The sequence below is a fragment of the Lagopus muta genome, chromosome 3 (assembly GCF_023343835.1).
Source record: "Lagopus muta isolate bLagMut1 chromosome 3, bLagMut1 primary, whole genome shotgun sequence".
NCBI lineage: Eukaryota > Metazoa > Chordata > Aves > Galliformes > Phasianidae > Lagopus > Lagopus muta.
The window spans coordinates 90,785,145-90,806,492 of record NC_064435.1 but is presented as its reverse complement, the minus strand read 5'-3'; the positions used below and the strand labels follow the sequence as shown (position 1 = coordinate 90,806,492).

Sequence of the window (21,348 nt, the reverse complement as noted above, 5' to 3'; positions counted from 1 at the left end):
ATGTGTATGTTTGGTGGCCCTGCTAGGCAGGGGGGTTGGAACTACATGATCCTTGAGGTCCCTTCCAACCCGGGTGATTCTGTGATTCTGTGAAGGCAACAGAAATGGTGAAGTACCTGCAAGGCATGCCCTATGAAGAGAGGTTGAGGGTACTGAGCTTCTGTAATTCTGAGATTCTGTTCTTGTGTTTATTCCCATGAAGAACGAACGTTCCAGTCTTCCTGTGACCCAACCAGGTGTTCTCCCCACACGGATGCCTTTCACAGTGGACCACAGTTTTACTCACGTGCTTGAAGGACTTGCATTCAGAAAGTCTGCTGCAGGGAGAGCAGCCCCTTTGGTTGACCTGCCTTCCCCAGCAGCACATACCAGTAGCATCAGGCTCCTCCCTACAAAACGCCAGAGAAGAACTTACCGTACACCACCCACGTGCACTTCCAGGCAGGGGCAGCAGTATCCTCCCAAAGTAGCAACTTCTCACCAAAGGACTTCACGCTTGAGAAACCTATAGCAAAGTTAGGTTAAAAAGATGGATTTGGAAGGGTTTTCTCCAGGTTCCTTGGCTTTTCTGAGAATCATAACCATACTGATAGAGGTGCTTTGGTTTCTCTGTCACTCCAGATTTCAAAATTCATCTGTTCTTTGTTTCTGTGGTCCTCAGTGAATGAGGATAGGAGCATTTAGCAAAAGCAAATTAGTACCAGAACTTCAACTTCTTGGAAAATAAGCAGGTGTCAGTGGTTAATAAACAATGTTACTACACTGTGCTATTTGATTTTAAAGTCTGCCTAAAGCATCTAGATGATGCAGGTCCACTGTGCTTTTGTGTCTCTTAACAATGAAAAGAATGTTGTATCAAGTTCCCTGAACACTGAAAAACAAAGTGAAGGAGCATGACAATTATTTGCACACACACTTATGACAAAGTTAGGAAGTTGTTTAGTTTTTTTTTTTGAAGACTTGAAACCCAAGTGCAATAATGAAATCCTTAATATCACCAATGGATGCCCAGTAGGTTAACCCTGCTAAGACTGGACTGCTCCCTTGTGGCACCACGCATGGGTGAACTCTGATACAGCTCCCCAGCTCTCAACTCCAACCAACGCTCATCTCTGGACAGAGCAATCTTGAGCCATTTATCACTTCCCCAGATGCACACTGACAATGCCTTCCTGCTGGAGAGCTACTGACAGCAGCAGAACTTCCTCAAAGATGATGCAGCTCAAAATACCAAGTTCTGAAGACTGAAAATGACTGCCTAAGACTTCAGGACTTTACAGAGCTTCCCTCTTTCTCATTAAGAGTCCTTCAAACTGGTTTACAAACTATGCTGTGCCCAAATCTCAACTGCACACTGACTTTTCCATGAGCTATTATGAAGCTACACAACTGCACTGCTACTTATCATCCTACAGGTCAGGATAGGAGGTGCAGGCAACCCCATAAACAGTGATTCTGTTTGTTGAACTAAGTCTATTCAGTAGCAAATTACTAAGCTTTTCCAAATGCAGACCCTCTACATTTAGGTAACCACACATCACATTAAAATTTGCTGAAGGTGTCAACATGTAAACATGAACACTGTATCCAAAACAGAACTTTACCTACCTCACAGAACTTCAGGTGGACAGTCACCAGCTCTATTAAGACGTCAGGTGCTTTTAGAAAAATCACCAAAATGATTTTGTATCTGCTTTAAAAACTACTGCACAGCACGACCAGATGCTGACTAATTTTAAAGGCAGCCTCCCCTTTGCTGTTCAGTGAAATACGAGGGGAAAGAAGAACAATAAATAATATGGATTGTTACAAAACTAGCTATTATTTAATTTTGGAAACAGTTTCATGAGTCAAGAGAAACCAGGCACACGCAGAGAGAAGGAACAGAACCAAAGGCCTCCATACAGTCACCAGTAACTCGCTATGCAGTTTGTTCTCACAGGCCTTTCTGCAGCAGAGAAGCTAGTTCATACTGAGCACGATCATCTCTCTCTATTTTACACCACACTGATGCTGTCTGTAATGAGAAATGATCACTGTTCAAGTAACAAAGTTTAGGATCTTGATGCCTCCAGCTCACCCAATCTGCTCATACTGTTTTTAACCCCAAGGACTTAAAGACACATCTAATTTGCTGAGAAGGAGGCACTGCTCCATTACCAAATACAAGACCAATTTAAAATAAAAGCTTTTCACCAAACTCCAGTGATACTTGAACAGAGCTTCTATAGGTCAGCTATGCTTACAGAAGTTGGACATCCCACATTACCAGAGCAACGTGACACACCAAATCGATTTGGCTTTTTGAGAAAGAAACCAAATGCTGTTACCAAGCTTTGAACGAGAGACAGTTAAACAGCTTTCAACACCAGCAAAGAGAGTAAACGCTTCCAGTTAGCAAGATCTAGTTCACAGCTGATAAACAACCATGTCAATTTAGTAGCACCTCAGTAGGACCCCTTCTCAGCCCTTCAGTTCCCCACATTAGCAGCAGTTACACATTACCAGTCACCAGAATTAACTGGCCCAGGTAATAGGACTGATGGGAGGAAAAAAAACACCTATCAGGTACTTTATTGTTACCAGTGCATTCAGAATTTGTAGGGGCAATGGATGTAAAGACTCCAGTGTAGAGAAAAACAACCAAAAAAATTTTTTTTAAATTATGAGGATTGAAAAACACCATCAAATAGATGAAATATGTCTAGTTTACCTCAGTATTTTAAACAACATTATACATTTTATTGTTTAGAAAACATGATGACATTGCAGAAAAATAAAATAAAATTTGTATTTAACAGCACAAACATTTTACATAATGGTATAAAAAGTCTATTGGGAGCCTGGAGGAGGGGGAAAGGGGAACAAAACCAACAAAAAATTACTACTCTAGAAAAAGTAAAAAGCTAAAACAAATTCCAGAAGTGTAAATCACAAAGTTTGAGCTGTTTCAAATACACAACTGTGTACCTTTCACAATAACAGTCACAACTGAAAGTTTTTATATTACCAGTCCTCCAACAGGCCAGTCTGCAAGATAAACTCAATCATAATAAATTGCAAAATTCATAAGTAAGATTGCTTTTAGATGTTCTAAAAAGCTTTTTTTAAACATCTAACAATTCATCTTTTATATTCAATTTGTGCTTAACGTTTTTTAGTTCTGACATACTGAAACCCAGCAGCACGGATGGTTTGTGACTATTTATTGCCTTTAAGCATACATTTCTCCTTTTTCCAAAGAATGATGCAACATCAATTTTCCAAGCATACAGCAGTGTGGACAATAACTGCATCTCTTTTTTTGAAGGATATGGCCTCACATGAAAATAGTCCGTCAAAAACTGTTTTTGAGTTTCATACGAGCTGTGATCATACTGTCTGGGATCTACTGCTAGAACACGAAGATCCTCACTCGAGATTTTCTTTATCTCAGTCCTAATACCAACCTTCTGTCGTTTGAAAGGCACCAGCCCTGAATACAAGTCATCTTCTGGATACAGAGCTAGTCCCGTACTCAAGCTTAGTGGCTGCTGTTCCTTATTCTTTTGGTCTTCTGTAACAAAGCAGGTATCAGACTGCTTTCTCTTAACGACAGAATCATGCTTTTCACCATTCACTAACAGCAGCTCTTTCTTCTCAGTACGCTCAAGCTGCATCTTCACGCTTGGGTTGCTGTTTTTGGGAGCACTTCTACAACGGAGCAAATGCACAGCAATAGCTGTTAGAGTCATACTTCCAGTGTACACGCCACAACAGTGGATGCACTTGAAAGCTGGAGACTTTAAAATTGTATGTACAGTTGGCATAACGTGATGCCTCTCTTTCAAATGCATTTCATAGGTTTCCTGGCTAATAAACAAACTGAAACAAAACGGACAGGTGAACACTTTGTTGCATCCATTGTTCAATTCTGCTGCCTGAGGTTTCACCTTGATGTAAATGGGGACGAGCGTCCTTGAATTTACTCCAGCGAGCACTGCCAAGTGTACTTCTCTTTCACCAATGTCTTCTTCTGGTAACACTGTACTGAAATCAAAGTGGGGAAACACCAGGTCACCCTGAGCCTCATTACCTAACTGAAATCCTCTGTTGCTGTAATCTGCATGTAACTGCTTCCTGCCACTGTGCGTAGATTTATTGTGTTCCGCAAGGCTTTTTAAGTCGTGGAAAGTAACTGTGCAAAACAAGCAAGCTAAACCGTGCATCAGGAGGTGTTTCATGAGCTCTTCCTCACAGAGAAAGCATTTACAAGGGAAACATCGGACCGTCTTCTCTGTCATCCACCTCAGAAAGGGTGCACAAGCTGCAAGTTTGTCAGGTTCCTGGGCTTCCTCTACTTTTACTTCACCATGTTTGTGGGCCACCTCCATATGCACCTCATAGACGTTCGATGGAAAGAGCTCATTGCAAACAGGGCAAATCTTCCACTGCTTCGCCTTTCCAAGGGTCTCACTTGTTTCAGAATCAGGTGGGGAAGCTTGTAATGATATACTCTGAGTTGTTAAAACCATTGGAGGAGACGGGGCACTAGCTGGTGACTGAGATAACTGAGTTACTGTCCCAGACTGCATCAGCTGGACAGGCACTTGTGGTGGAGTTCCCACGGTCACTCCACCACCAAGAGGTACAGGCAAAGTAACTGAAACTGGAGCAAGTGTGTAGGTAGGTATTCCATTGAACTGCTTCCCAGTTGGAATCAACTGCCTAAGTATAGAACCTGCAGCCAAAAAAGTCGCGTTTTGAGAAACTGCAGATCTAACCGACTGATTTACTGGGATAACGGCTGGGGCAACAGGTTGATTAAGCTGAAGAAAGCCAGGCCTGACAGGCGGTCTGACAGGAACAACTCCAGACACAGCAGACTGATTAAGCTGTAGAACTCCTGAAGCAACTGTCTGAGCCACGGGAAGGACTGTGGGACCGACGGGTCTGCTCACACTCTCAGCCGAATGGTTAACGGACAGAACTCCCGGTGCAACTGGCTGATTGACAGGGCTGACAGGCTGAGGAACAGGTAATGCTGCAGCTGCAACTGGACTATTTACAGTACCAACAGACTGATTAACAGGAAAGAGTCCAGGCCTGACTGGTTGATTAACAGGAAGAACTGCAGGGGCCACAGTTCTATTTAGGGTCCCACCAGAATGGTTCAGAGGAACAGCCCCAGCTGTGACAGCCTGATTAAGAGGAAGCCTGTGAGAAACAATGAGAGGCTGAGAAGGAGACGGCTGAATAGTAACGTTATTCTGACCTACAGGAAGGTGACTGGATACCAGGGTAACATGTGACGGGGTAACAACTGGAGCAGAATTTGGATGTGGAACGCTACAAGAGGCACTTGGAACAGTCAGTGATGCGACTGTATTCTGACCTATTGGCTGCACCACTGTCTGGTTTTGATTATTCTGTGGGAACGCAAGTTGGATACAAGCTGGAGCTGAGATGGAACCTGCTGGGGCCACAGGAGGACCTAAAGATGGAGCGGCTACAGGTACACTTTGGGGAAGCTTTGGAGCAATCTGCATTTGTTTCACAAGTCCTGGTTTCTTAATATGCTCTGAAATTACCGACCGAAGCTTGTTCTCTAGGTCTCTGTGTGTTTCAGCTGTCAAGACGTGATACATTAAAGAATCTTGGCTGTTTGCAGAAACATTGCATTTTTTACAGTAGTTCTCAATAGAATTCTCTTTACTTTCATCAGGTCTCTGGCCAAAATACGTACTTATTAAGTTTTGAAAATGGTTCATCAGCACGTGCTTCTTCATGTTATAATATAACGTGTCGGTGAAGTTACATTTTAGACATGTAAAGTTAATGATGTCACTCCTGAATTGTTTCATGCCATCCAAGATGCTAACTGTATAGTTCTGTATTCTCTTGTTAGACGAATGAAACATTCGGATATGTTTCCCCACTACTTTTGGCTCAGAAGCAAACACACATTTTGGGCAAGGTACTACAAGCTCTTGATCCATTTCATCTTCATGGTAACGGTGCAAATGACTCCTCAATGAAGTAAGTAATTTTGATGAGAACTTGCATAAACTACAGCAGTACGGCTTTGTTCTGTATCTCTGCAAACAAAACAAGAAAATCCACTTAGAAACTTCCAGTTCCTGAAACTTGGATTTCTGTTTGAAGTCTACTCTATCATCTGTCAGAAATAACTTCACGGGATGTATAGCATGTATCCTCACCATTCCACAGAGACCTGCTTATCGCTGAGTAGAGGACTTGAAGATGACATAAAGGAGAAACATTTGTGACTGTTTTGCTCCCCTGTATTTTATCAAAAAGCCTTACGCAGGTTAATTTCTATTCCAATTCACAAAATCCCAATTATGAAGCCATTTAAAGATGGGAATCACAGAACAGGATGAGAAGAAGTTGTACTCCACTATACCCAGGAGATAAAGTCGAAACAGGTAGGAACAGCAGTCCTCTTAATGCGAAACTATTAAAGCTTTGCTTAGTCAACATGGTCATCTCATATTTATTTGACGAGAAAGGAGAAGTGAGAAGTAAGGAACTTTTTGTTTTTCTATTATTTCAACATCCTACCACTGGCTGACAAGTACTTCCCCCAGCAAAGTCCTAAAATACTAAACTATTATGTTATTGGAGAGTCAGATCACTAACAGAAAGAGAAAGCAGTAAGAATCCCTTTTATCGTAAAATAGCAATCACCTCATAATCTCAACACACTGGACATCCTATTACACTAACGCCTGTAAGAAATTTCATCTGGCATGCTTATTACAGACCCTTCCCAGAATTACTGTCATAATAAGCCTGTCTTCCACTTAACAATGATACACCTCCCTCAACAGCATTAGTTTTCATACATTCATGAATATCAATTGCTCTTCCTACAAGTGTATACTGTCAGCCATTTCTAGCTATCCACACTTCCTAGGAAGTTACCCCTGACTTCTAGTAATTACACAGCCAGTCACAGCAACATCTAAGCAGCAAGCCTGCACTCCAAGATCTTGTGGAACACGTTTATGAAGTGTCATTTCACCTTACTGACCACTGTCACTTACAAAATCACATCTAAAAGCAACAAGGAGCTGTTCCACCACTGAAGTATCCAGTCGAGCTCTGTCACCCACATACATGCCCAGTACACTTAAGAATCAAGAATCTATGCAGTTATTTGTTTTGCCATTTCACATAGCCATGAAGGTATCACCTACTAGCAACACTGAGAATCTATGCAGTTGATAAAGCACAACCAAGAAAATCTAACCTCCAAACTCAAAAGATAAAGACACTGCTTGCCTAAGGCTGCTGAAGCATATGCTGGAAAAGTATCAGCAAGTAATTTTCTGCTCTTACATTCGTCAGGCGTCTGTTCTCAGCTGCTGGTAAACTGCACTGCATCAAGTCAGAATAAGCATCAAACTTGTCTTTGGGAGTACGCTGGGTAGGAGAAAAGCTACCAACACTAGAGAGCTAATGAAGCATGGAGCACTATTAAAAGCTCCCCTCCTCTTCTGAAGACATCAGGTGACAAACTGATGTTACTGCCTGTTTTAACTAGCTGTTAAAGACTTAGAAAAGCTTATATGCCTTTAAAAAAATTGGACCAATGCACCCCATCACCACCACTTTTCATCTGTATCTCTCCCTCTCAACTTATTTCCTTGTAAATAGAATTACTTTCTATAAACAAAGTTTCCTTGCTGTCAAATATGGATAATACGGAAGTACACGCACTTCTAGTTAGGGCCAGTGAGAATACTACTTCACAACTAAGTGGTCCAAGTGCTGAATTTGCTACTCTGCAGTAAAGATGTTTTTACTTTGTTATACAAACAAGCACTGCAGTATAACACTAAGAACCTGCCCCAGCACCTGCAGACAAGGTCTGGGGTAAACTATGTTTCAAGCCTTTCTCAAGCCTTTTCTTTTTCTCTTCTTTTTTAAAGGGAGGTCAAAATTACCAGACTTGAGGTGAAGAAAAATAAGCTTCATATTTCATGTTCTGTTGAAGAAGGAAGAAACCTGAAGTCCCATTACTCAGCTCAAAATAAAAAACTGCTGCAGCAGGACAAAGGTGAAAGTTTGGTGGGGCTTTTTGTTGATATTTGGTTGGGGTTTTTTTGTTCTGTTTTTAAGTGTCTGTGAAAACAGAGTTCTTCCATACAGACACCTAAGGAGATGACAGGGCCAGCACGTTCTCTACACACACAGGTCTCAGCTGCCTTCAGTTTTTGGAAGTGCTTCTAAAGCCTTCTCCTTCTTAAAGAATAACATCTCAGTTGTAAGCAAGTTTTTGAGAATAGAAATTCTAGACTACTTCAGAAACCTGGCACATCTAGAAGTTCGACCAACACAACACTGAGCTGTACAAACAGAATTTAAAAAATCTTACCAAAAGCATCTAGGAAAATGTGACTGATTCCATTCCAAACATACTCCAGAATAAAATATAACACTTTGTTTCAGAGTCTCAACATTCTCCACAACCTAGAGACACAACAGCCTCTAAAAGCCAAGTTCTTCTGGAATTACTAAAATCTCTGTAAGAATAATCCCACTGGTAGACACCACAGACTGATTTATCTGGGTAGCTTCTCCAGACTCCTGAATTTTTTGATGCAGCTCAACTTTTTTTCCCTTACTGAAGCAACTTTGGAATAAAACACCTTAAAGGATCAACTTCTTTTCTCTCATGTGTAGGCAGCATGAAGTGAATAATGCAGACCAAAGAAACAAAGTTGTCTGAAGAAAAGACAGGTACAAGTTCTGTAAACAGAAGACACAGTTTGGCAAATGGGATCAACATCAAATCTTAAACCTACGGATCCAAGTTTAGGAAAGAAAAACTAGAAGACAATCCTAAGTGCTGGAGAGATCACCTTCTACCAAATGAGCCTGGAAGTCTGAACGGCATTTGGTCAGCCTGTATGTTGAGGGCTTTGTTAATAATTGCAACTCTGTACCTGTGGCCTCCATTCCAGTTTTAAAAACGGTTGATGCAGATGAACTTCAGTCAAGCCACCACAAAACTATTCTAAGTCACTATTTACCAGGATGAAAAGAGGATGCCTACTGCTATTTACAAGTTGCTGAGGGCCTTCCTCATACAAACAGCCAGGAACCTTGAGACTTCAGCAAGACTCAGAAAAGACTACCTTTATTTTTGTGGGTATACTCCTGTGCTTTACTTACTGCTTTCTATTATTTTATATTCCAGCAAGTTTCTGAGACACATGTCACAATTTCATATAATGTGAGGCTACAGTTGTAGAAAACTGGCATGACACATGAAATACTGATGTTCAGGACTTAAACACTCCAAACAGCATACAGAATTGTCCTTACAACCTGCAGCATTACAGAAAAAACAGGCAATGGAAGATGATTCCTTAAACACTACTTAGAGAATAAATACTAGAGCTGATATATTTTAGTTTTAGCAGGTCTTCTGCAATCAGTAATATTCAGCAATTCCACATGCACATCCACTCAATTTCAAAGGCACATACCTTCCTCTTGCCCACAGACTCCCAAGGAGAGACATCACTCCACGAAGTGTTGCAGAAGTATTTTTCACCTGGGTCGAAACTTTTAAGATTCTAAAATCAAAATAAAGCACATAAGAAATAACCTGCTTTGGTAGGTACAATTTGGTCTCAATTCAAAAACAAGGAACAAGAAAACAAGATGAATGGAAGTTCATGCAGCACTAATATAGAGGTTTCAAAACTCATTTCAAAGAAATTATTTCTGACTCCTGTTTGATTTATTTTACCTCAATTACTAGCTGATAACTGCCTCATGTAACACAGGCATTCTGAACACTCTACTGTTACTCAAAACAAGGAAATTGAAGTGTTTATACTTTATTTCCCTCGCTTCTAGCCAAGTTCACAGCGAACACAGATCTTTTCTGCTTCTACCTTCCTCCTCCTTAATCTGTAGTATTTCAGCATCTATTTCCATGTATTTACTTACCATAATTGCTTACTTTGTAGCAGGTATTTCAGTGTTAATTCATGCTATTATTACGCTTTTAACTTGCAAAGACATTTGAGAGACCTATTTCAAAAGAGTAGCAGTATTTTCTCAAGTTTAAAAGCAGCATTACAGCATCACCACTGCGCCTGAAACAACCACATCAGAGTAAGCTCTCCTTAGAGCATTCCTCTAATCAATTCTATCACAACAACCTGAGTGCAGTGAAGAGTTCCCCTCTGTTTTCATGGCAAGGAAAAAAAAGGAAACTGCTGATTGCTATGCCTTTCCCAAGACCCTAGGTCAGCTTCAGCAGTACACTAGTGTCTTAGAATGCAGACCACAAATCCAGGCTTAACCTACAGAAAATTAACATACTTCTCACCTCACCTTCCCTTCCAGTTCACACTTACTAAGATGCTTAGAAAGAGCATTATGTTTTCAAACACACACCAAAACCCACTGGAACAACAGGAGCAGGTAAAGGCTATTTAAGGTTAGCTCACCTTCAAGAGATGCTGAATTTATACACCTTCATAATCTGAAGTTAAAAAAAAAAAATGTAGCATTTACAAGCAAAACAGAACACATGGCCAACAAGAAGAGAAGAAAGGAGACTCAGAAGCAGGTCAACAAGGCTACTTGATGCAGGCTGTGTGTGCTAGGCTCCTGCCTGCACTGCACTCACGTGAGCACCATTATCTACGCAACAGAGAAGCAAGCATGCTAGTGGTAATATATCAACAAAATTAAGTTTAGGAAGCGCGTTCAAATGTACAGTAAGCTTTCTAGCTTCTGCAGCCTGCACGTCTCCGCAGGGAAAATTCTGCAGTTCTCAAGGCAGCAATGAACAAAGCCCTGCCACTTACTGCTGCACAAGTCCCTCTACTCATCCTTACACAAACGCTCCGAGAAGCACACAACTTTTCTCTTACTCTGGGGGTAACTGCTCTTTGCAATTCCACAGCCTTATAGGACACAGTGTTTTTCTTGTAAGTGCTTGCTACAGAAAATAAAGAGACAACATCACAAAGCATTCAGTTGAAAACACTGGAATGCATTTCATAGAGTGGACAGGAAAGCTGAAACATGTTTTACTTTTGGTTTGAGCGTTCTCCATTAAGAAAGGCTCCTAGGATTGAATGCCAGACTCATACAACCCCAATGCACGTGCAAGTGGGCCTAGGCCTTTTTGCTGGAATGTCCATCTCGTACAGAGAAATTCTTACCACTGGAATAGGCTTGACATCCCAGAAGCAACACATTACACTCTTTCCAGATTTATTTCAAGAGGGGAAAAGGATAAACAAGGGAGTAAAACTAAACTGAGAAGCGTGATTAATCAAGTACCTCAAGGTGAATAAAAAAACATTTTCGAAGAGAAAAACATTTCAAACCTGAGAATTGCTTTCTTCCCCCTATCATAACTTTTCCAGAACAGATCAAAGTGCCCAGAGTTTAAATGAAGGCTTATACAGGAGGCCACACAGTATGCTAAAGCTAGAAAGATTTACCCGAAGGAAATCCTCTGACACTGCAGTTTAAGTTACTTTGACATTCAAACATAGTTTAACACGGAAGGCAGATGTTTGCTTCCTAGTGAAGAACAATTAAGAACTTTTAGCTAACAAATAATCCTTCTCTCTGGTCAATCTACCAAGAGTTACCATGTTGTACATGAACATTCCTTCATTTTCCTCAAGCTATCATCCATTATCATGTCTTACTCAGAGCATTTAAGACCAAATTTTAAGACCAGACAAGAAGCCAAGCCTGTATCATGTCACTTCATACCATTTCCTCAATTGTTCTCTCTTCTCAAAAGCACAAAGTCCAGAAATCCACCTTAATATTCAAAGGAGAAAAAAACACCTTAAGCTACTTCTCTATTAAGACAAACATCCCTTCTGTAAGAAAAAAGAGTCACACCAAATAAACAGCCCTAGATTGTCTGGAAAAAATAGATTTTAAGTTATGAACATGGCTGAAGGAGAACTATTTGATATTTTTGGGCCCATATTTCAGTGTTTTCCAGAATGTAAACTTGCACACAACTGTTTTGTGTCAAAGCATCAAGACAGATGAGTTTTTGAAGGGTTATTTACAAAATACAGCACAATAAAAAAAAATAAAAACACCAGGCAAATATACTTTCTGAGCTCTTACGTTCACTTACACGTAGCACTGCTCAACTGCAACAACCAAGAATGTTCCAGATTTAGATATGCACGCGGGCCTTAAGTGCTTCTTCAAACCATTTACTTACACATGCTCCAAGAACAGCCCAAGAGACAACAGCACCCCTAAAACGAGTGATTTCAGTACCATCACACAGAATTAACCCCAGCCCTTGGCTACAGTCAGTGTCAAGTCATGAACAGGCCAGAGCCAGAAAAGCTTGTGCTCTGTAACCAAGTTGCTATCTTTATCCTTTTTCCCACTGCTGGGGGAAAAAGTATTTAAAAAAAAAGCCTCACTTCCATCTGCCAAATGATGTTTGAGTGTCCCTGGCTCACCATACAGTACTTTCTCCAATAAGTGGTAACAACAGTACTACGCTCACTTTGCCTCAGCATACTTGCATACGCTTTTAAAAATACAGAACTGAACCACAACTCAGCAAGTCAAGTTTGATATTTTTTCCTGGAGACAAGTTTTAAAAGCCTGCAAAAGATTTGGATATAATTTTTAGAAATTACATTTATTTGTATATCCTTCCGAGGTTTCCTCTTGAACCTACTCAAAGCAACTGAGCTCCATTGTATCAAGTCTTCCACTGTTTGTAATTTCAAAAGAACAAAATTACTATGTAACATACAAACAGCGTTTCATATACAAATATACAACACACATCATATATACATACTGTATGTTGTACATATGTATGTTATGTATAATACATTAGCACATACATAATATACGAGCAGCTGACTAAAGGAGCATTTTACTGAAGTTGTACCATTTGTTATTGGTGCAATTATTACAAGCAGAGAACACACAGCACCACCTGTAACATATTTTGTTGGGAAACAAAGCTTCTTTCAACATCATGTACCAAAAAAAAATCTAAGTTCCACTTCTAGCATTTAGGCACTCCAACTTAAGTGATCCTTCAACTAAAGAAGCCACTTTCTCCTCTTTACCTCATCATAAAGACCTAGGCCAGAAGAACATCACATATACAATAAACAAAGTATTTTTAATGGTTTTCTTCAAACCCACTTAACGTTACTCGAAATACTTTACCTTCAACAATTCCCTGCAGCTGTCGAGCCCAAGTTCCACAAGAATGCCTTTCACCCTTTTGCGAGCCTTCCTGATATTATCAAGATTTTGAACAGGAATTTGAAACATTTTGCACTTTTCCTGAAAAGGAAGTTAAAAAATGGTGTCATAATTGAATACAGGCACTTCACGTTTAACAGTATTAAAAAACAAAATGTCAAAAATACACTGGATAAATAACAGCAAAAGCCTTAAACTAATTACTCGTATGATCAGTCAGTAGATCACTTCCTTCCTCCTAAGGAACAAAGTTGGGTGGAGCCCCTTGGTTTCTTCTACCTAAACAAACAAGTCTCTGTTGTCATCTCTCTTCATGTTTAGATGGCAGCTATGGTGTACAAAACTTGGTGGTTTTGCAGGTGAAAGTGAATATAAGAATTTCACTCCTTTAGGAAAGGGGATTATCAGCATCTTTTGCCTTGAACATCACAGTGCCAAGGTGAAACAATAAACCAAATTATAAAGAGAGGCATCTCATGTGTATGCTTTAAATACAACTGCTAGTTAAACCCAGGTTTCTCTTCCCTCTCCCCCCGTGGATGGACAGCTGCTTCCATAAAGCACAAAGTAGGCTTCTAGAGTAATTAACAACCACAGCTGTATGACACCGATGGCTAAATTTGCTGGAAAGGGACAAGTATTTGAAACATGTATATTTTTTGGTGTCCTCTTCTGAAGTCTAAGTTTCTTTATCACCCTGAACTAGACTAGAATTTGAATTTACACCCTATTCCACTCCCTCCTAAAAGCTAGCTGGAGATGAACAGATGGAACACCTCATTCAGATCAGATCACAAGAAGACAGAATATCTGCTGGTGGTCACCCATTTAAGGGTCGATGCACAATGTGCCTGTCTGTCTAGAACTGGCATGGCCAACCTACAGTCAGCAGTGCAGCCACCTCCTGCCCTGCACGATCATGACAGCAGCTCTTTGTGGCCCAGCCCAGCCCTGGGCACACATCCATTACTCAGCAACAACCAAACTTCAGTGTGATATTAATTCTGCCACAGGGCACAGTGCAGAGTATAACTTCAATTATGGTGAATAATTGTATGCATCTTGATACACTGGCTAAGCACGTGAACAGCTTTCCAATTTGATAGAGGAATTTTAGAATAGGTTTTGAGATTGCTGGAAAAATAATTTTTGGTGTATTTCCAACTCCATTCTCAGTCAACAACTACCTGCAAGACTTCAAACGGAACGGACAGAGCTGTGATCAGACATTCAACTCACTAAGAAATCTGACCGTCTCTTGACTAGACTTTTACGAGCCCTATCTTACCAAAGAAAAATATCCCATGCTTCACTGCCACACCCTACTCATGTCACTCCTTTACCCTGTGTGCATTTGTGAGCAACTGTTCTCATGTGTGAAGTACAACAACAGTGCATTTCATCAAAAATCTGACAAACACCTTGAGAACTCACTAACAATTGCAATCACTTCCACCAAATCAACCACTGATGCATTAGTTTCAAGGATGACTAGATGACAAGGTCGAATACCCCGCTAGCTCTATGCTTCTGCTGTTCTTTTTAAAAATACTGTAATAAAAATATTCAAGTACAAAAAGTTTGTCGCGTTAACTACGCTGTTTGATGCATGGCCCAAACAATTCCTCTTCCATCAGCACAGCCCAGGCAAGCTGAAAGTTTGGACAGCCATGTTCTAGAACATGCCAGCACCAAGGGTCCACTGCATCCCCAGCAGCTGGGCTGCTGTCTCTACCCAGGCAGCTGTGTTAAGAGGCCACCAGTTGTATAACTCCAGCTCCTGCTACAAACACAGGCCACCTTTACAGACTGTGCTCTAGAAGTAGCTGTATTTATCACCTCCCTGGGTCACAGGGAAATGCAGTTTATTCTCAAATGGCTAAAATCTGCAAAACTTCAATAGGCACAAAGTGTTATGAAACAACCCCACACTGAAAAAGGTTAATGAAAGCCTCAGAACTATTTCTTCTTTAACAGTTCCCTGAAGACACGTTTAAGAAACAGCAGAGTTCCACTTCCAAACAATTCAACCACCCAGGACACAGGGTCATAGGCAAAAATATCCAAACCAGTACTTGAGCCTTGGTGGTCCTGAGCATCCTGAAAAGTTACTTCTCAACAAGTAGAAAGATATTCATTATGTTCACTGTTAAAAGGATATCTTTACTCTTTAAATAGATTATAAAAATAAAAGCCTCCCACAGAAGGCTAAAGCCTTAGCAACAGGAAAGAAAAAATAAAAAAAAAAATCAAATTTCCCAATTTATGCCAATATTTTTTTTCCTTGAATGATAATTTATGTTCAAAATATACAATTCATATAATTAACAGTTTATATTTATATAATTAAAAGTAATAATTGAAATTATTATAAATAAAAGTCAAAGAACTCACATGCTATTCTCCTCTTCTTCTCCCCACAAAGGAAAGGTGTGTAAAGAAAAATGGAGAGGGAGCCCCATTGGACAGATGCTAGTCTTGTTTTCTAATCTTTTTTATTGACAAGAAGTTTGGAAGACATTGTGATACCACCAGTGGCGTGGGTGAGAACCTACAAAGAAAGAAATAAACCACATTATCTAGCCAGGCATTCTACCATCAAAATCCAGGAAGTAAAATAAAGACTTAAAGTCCTCTTCTTAAACCAAAGCCAGCTTGGATTTGCCATCTCCAGTTAACGCTTTATTGCCAGTTTCTCCCTGAAGGCAGGTCATAGCACCAACCTCAAGATCCACTTCAGACAACAGAGCTGACGGGACGCCAGCTCAGCTCAGTCAGAGGGAGCTGTGGTTCCATACTGTAAGTTTCTGGAAACAGCTCCTTCATCTCAGTCCTTTAACTTACTACTGTTGAAGCTGAAGCAGACATTTTCTGACACAAGCCTTAGTACAGAAAAGTAATACACAGTACATTACACACATCTATCTCAGCTTTTTGTTCTTTTTTTTTTTTTTCTTTTGAAGACCAGCAAACTGTCTGAAATAGAAGTCATCATCTAGAAGAAAGACAAAATAACAACAATGAATTTTGGGTATAGAGGACTTATTTTCCAGTTTTCAAGTAGTTGATATTCAATCCAGTGAGACAGAAGCCTCTGTACCACGTACAAGGTTATTCAGCTGGTCTTTACACACACTGCTTAGCAATAAGAGTTTAAGTTATCCACGAAACACACCAACACACTACCATGATGGCCATGAAATTTCAACTTCCTGAGCTCAAACCTTTTAATACCCAGATTACTATATAGTTTATTATCCATACTCGTTTTATGCTCATTTCTTTTGTGATCTGAACATTCTTCAAACCTTAGCATGCACACAGTTTCTATGCACATCGCAGTCAACTTTTCATTGGTTTGCATGCCATTCCTAGTGGACAAAATTCAACACGAAAGCAGTAAAATTAAATCCGAGCTACTTTTGATCAACCATGTTACTGAAAGTAAGTTTATTTCTAATAACTTTCAATTGAGGTTTCTAAAAGCTTGGTAACACACCAAGTTTACACAGAGCACACTGCATAAGGGAAACCCCCAAGAAGTTAACAGCATGATAAAGGAATCCTTGTGGCAGCTGCTGTCCCGACCCCAACTCATTTCATACAAACAGTTCTAAACAGGCCATTCAGACATTGCTCAGGCATTTCATCCACCAGTGTATTCCGACATCCAGTGTTCAAATAGGTACAACTCCATAACGATGCACACAACTGGAAGTGTTACACAACACTCATGGTTCCCTTCAGTTCTGTATTTCTTATACTCACAAATAAGATAGAACTACATTCAGCCTTCCAACAGAGATCACTACTGCAGCTATTCCCCTTCCAGCAGCACCAAGTATTTTAATACTAACAACAAAGTAACTGTGTGGACAGCAGTCTTATCTGGTCATTCACGAAGTAATTTTGCTTGTTTCGCATTAAAAAGAAGTGGAAATGTCTGCATTTCAACTCTTTGAAGTGGTAAATCACCACAAAAAACGGAAGCTCCCACTTGCCTTCCTTTTACACCTATTTCTTAGAACAATTCTCAGTGGCAGAGACCTCTGGACAAATCACAGCCAGGGCATCCAGTGCCTTGCCTATTCATGTCTTCAAAACCTGCATGGACAGATTTAACATCTCTGGGAAACCTGTGCCAATTAACACAGCAAGTTTTTCCCCTTCTATCATTCAGTACCATTTTAGCTTGTATTCATGTGGAAGCAAGACAACTGCAATCCAATCAAATATGGAGTTGGAATAGAGCTGGAGCAACAACCTTCCACATGCATGCATCCCCACCAAAATGTGAAACAAAACAGATGAGAAGTTACTAGAAAACTAATGAGGACAGATAGAAACCCTACTAGAAAATCCAGAGAGGAAAAGGTTGCAGTATGGCCCTTTTTAGACACCAGGATCTGCACAGAAACTGATACACAGACCTGCTGTCAGGACACTGGCACTCAGTAGTCTGAAGGACTGCTTACAACAGCAGGATTTCGACACACCTGCAGAACTTTTTATAATATCTGCATTGGAAATTCAATCAACTTTAGTATTTGTACTTCCTCATCTAATAAGCTGCTTAATGAGCAACTCTGGGAGAAAATTTTGAAGGTTTTTTGTTGTTTTGTAAATGAAGACTGTTTGAGGGTATTTGGGTTGCAAGTATTTTAAAAGGTTTATTTGCCAACTTATATTTCAGTGATTTTCAGAGTTGACAAATAGTAATACAGAATTCTTAACTTTCATTTGAATAAATTCATTTAAAGTTGGTAAGTCAATTTCATTAAGAAAACAATAAAATAACTTCCCAAAAATTAAACGGCAGTAAGCAATAACAACTAATGCTCAAAATCTGAAGAACAAACATAAAAATGCAGCTAGGAAGACAAGCACACCAAGAAACTGCCTAGAGGAATTTGAGAGCAGCCTGGGCATGGTTTTACTTCCATCAATTTTGTTTCAGCCACGTACCACTCTAGGAGGTATACAAGCCCTCAGAGAAATCGTACCCATTTATCTGCTCTAACATCTCACATGTTGGGCAGATGGCTCCATTCCCTGGACATTTATCCATTGCCTCCTGAAATAGAAGATATTCATGGCAATCCCAGATACAAGCAGAGACAAAGAATTCATCGAGAGCAACCCTGCAAAGAAGGACTCAGGTGTCCTGATGGGTAAAGGTTTGACATGAGCCAGCAGCATACTCTTACAACCTAGAAGGCCAACAGTATCCTAAGCTGCATCAAAAGAGGGGTCACCAGCAGGAAGGTGACTGTCCCCTCTACTCTGCCCTTAAGTGGCTTCACCTACTGTATATGTCCAAGCTTGAGGCCCACAGTACAGGTGGGATGTGGAGCTGTTAAAGCAGGCCCAGAGGTGAGCCACTAAGATGATCAGAGGGCTGGAGCACCTCCCTGATGAGGAAAGGTTGAGGGAGTTGGGCTTATTTAGCTTGGAGAAGAGAAGGCTTCTTTACTGTAGCCTTGCAGAACTTCAAGAAAGCTTACAAGCAGGAAGGGGGACTGACTTCTTACATAGTGTGATAGTGACACGGGAACAGTTTTAAACTAAAAGAGAAGAAAATTAGGTTCCATGTTAGGAAGCAATTTTTTGTTCAGGTGCTCGTGAACCACTGGAACAGGATGCAGATGCCTCATATTTGAAGGCATACAAGGTCAGGCTGGATGCAATCCAGGACAGCCTGATCTACTGGGTGGCAACTCTGCCCATAGCAGGAGGTTTCTAAATAGACAATCTTCAAGGTGCACTCCAATCCAAGCCATTCTGTGTTTCCTCAAAATTTGAGATGGCTTTAACCTTATGGAGAAAGGAGTGCTGTGGTTTTGCTTTGCTTTAATAAAACTTCCATGAAGTCACCTGCTATCGTTACGGTTCTTCTTACAGATAACAAAGTCATAAGTAAGAACACTGGTTATTTACTACACACAATTTGTCTGAACACCACTAGAAGTCTGCTCTTCTTGTTCAAAATCAAACAGAAGATTTATTGAAAAGAGTATTAAGATTTTCAGAATATAGATTGGAGATCCCAAGAGTCACCCTGTACAAATATTTTATTATAGTTATTTAAAACTTTAAGGAGTTGAGTGCATCTTTGATTACAGAAGACATTCAAAGAAATCAACCTCCAACACAACATTACATATCACAGCTGGTGGAGAGCTGTATGTAACTTTTCTAGTACAAAACTGAGCTGCTGCAGCAGGAGTCAAACGCTTATAGTGCTCTGCTTCTCATTTTGCACGCATGTTATTAACATGGACATCACAGCTCCGTGGCAATAAAACTATTTCAGATACCCATATGCCTGTTATCACCCAGAGATCTTGCAGCACAACAAATCAGCTCCTTACATACACGATCACCTGGGCAGACAGAAGTTAGAACAAAACAAAGTCCCAAACAACAGTGTAGGAAACGCCAAACACACGGCATTAGAACCGCAGTGGAAAGCAGTGATTTCTAGCTGCAGATAGCAGACAAACCCGGAAGCCCCTCCTGCGGTCATCCCCACTGCAAGCAGGGCACAGGGAGATGCTCGTGACACGAGCAGCGGCTCGACATCACCGCTCTTCAGTTTCACAAACCGCCGCCGGAGCCTTCCCTCAGTCCCAGCAGCCGCACCGAGACGGAGCTCCCCAAACCCTCAAACCGTTCTACGATCGCAAGACCTTCGCCCCGTTACATCCCCGCTGTCCGTTACCCCGCGACGAGGAGGGAACGGGGCTCCAGCAGCGCGAGCGGACGAGAGAACGAGGCTGCTTCGTTCCGCACCGCCTCCCCCTCGCAGCCGGGCACCGCCGCGTCCGCTCGGCCGCCCCGCGCCTCACGGTGCCGTACGCGCGCCGCCGCCTCAGCCCCGCTGCACTTACCCGTCCGGCCTGCAGGGGGAGCCCGCCTCGCCGCCGCCTCGCCGCCGCTCCCGCCGGCCCGGGGCCCCACGCTGCGGTTGGCGGGACCGCACTACAGTCGCCGCAGCCGCGCCGTACCCGGCGCCTCGCGGCTCCTCCTCCTCCGCGACCGGTACCAGCACCACCAGCACGACCGCCACCGGCACCACCACTCCCTCCTTCTACTGGCTGCCGCGCTCACTCCGTGCACCGCGAAGGCGGCGGCGACACCGGCATCGCTGGGGCCGCGTGCAGCTCAGCCTCTAAATGCAGCGCCAGGCACCCACCGCCCAGCCTGCGCCCACTCCTCATCCACAGCCAGAAAGAGAAAATGGCGCCCGATTTACCCCAGGAAGTGACGTTAGGGCTTATTTGCATGCCATGCAGCCAGCCAATCAGAAGAGACTTTGGTCGAGGCTCCCATTGGCCGCCTAGAAGAAATGGGCGGGGCTGGGGGACGGGTCTCAGGCTCGAGGGGCTCACCTGGGCCCTTGTAACCTGACCTCGTGCCATTCGCTGCTGGGGGCTCTGACGTGGCCTGGAGTCGTGACGTCATCCAGCAGTCCGGATGAGGCACCCCGTGCTCACCCAGAACCTTCTCCTGCTTTGCATGCAATGATGAGAGGTGCTTCATTGGCCTTTGGTAGGGGCTGGAGGCCCCGCCCCCCTCCAGCAGCCAGTGGAGCCCTGCAACCAACCTTCCTGTTGGAGGAGGCCTCACCTGGCACCTCCATGGTGGTTCCACCTACAACCCTAGCACTTCTCCAAGCTGGTGGCCATCCTAGCACTGAAGCTGAGCTGGAGTTTCAGGTGGAGAAGCCCAGGGAAGCCCTCTGATAGCATGGCGCTGTGCTGACCCTGTTCTGGGCACACCAGGACATATTTCCCCACCTCTGCTGCCTTCCTGAGGCGACTTCTCAGGTCCTCCTCTTCCCTACATGGTTGTTCTGGCTCCACTTATCCTCTTAATCTGATCTCCGAAGGATTCACCAAGTACCTACTTCAAACAAAGCTCTGTTAAGTGTTCACTGTGTGAAGTAAATTCTCACCTCGTGGAAGCAAATGGAAATTTTGCTTTTGGCCTTGTTAGCCACAGATTTCACCACATGTCTATGTGTAGATCTTATGCAGGTCAACGTTTTGGCCAACTCTCATCAAAGCCTATGAAAGTTACACAGACTGAGAT

General features: G+C 42.0%; 1 protein-coding gene across 1 annotated transcript; it reads right to left on the bottom strand.

The window, feature by feature from the left end:
- Positions 1 to 530: 530 nt before the first annotated feature.
- On the bottom strand, positions 531 to 20,514 carry ADNP2 (ADNP homeobox 2). The gene is made up of 5 exons (XM_048940715.1): positions 20,145 to 20,514; positions 15,649 to 15,805; positions 13,216 to 13,335; positions 9,501 to 9,590; positions 531 to 6,077 (listed from the first exon to the last, which is right to left on the bottom strand). Exons 3-5 carry the CDS (start codon positions 13,321 to 13,323, stop codon positions 3,108 to 3,110), a joined length of 3,168 nt encoding a protein of 1,055 aa, XP_048796672.1. The 5' UTR covers positions 13,324 to 13,335; positions 15,649 to 15,805; positions 20,145 to 20,514; the 3' UTR covers positions 531 to 3,107.
- Between the last annotated feature and the right edge of the window lie 834 nt (positions 20,515 to 21,348).

Coding starts and splice junctions, on each gene's coding strand:
- ADNP2 (XM_048940715.1), bottom strand. CDS start 13,323: ATGTTTCAAATTCCTGTTCAAAATCTTGATAATATCAGGAAGGCTCGC. Junction 9,591..13,215: donor GCTGCAGGGAATTGTTGAAG/GTAAAGTATTTC, acceptor TTTTGATTTTAG/AATCTTAAAAGTTTCGACCC. Junction 6,078..9,500: donor AGTCTGTGGGCAAGAGGAAG/GTATGTGCCTTT, acceptor TTTTGTTTGCAG/AGATACAGAACAAAGCCGTA.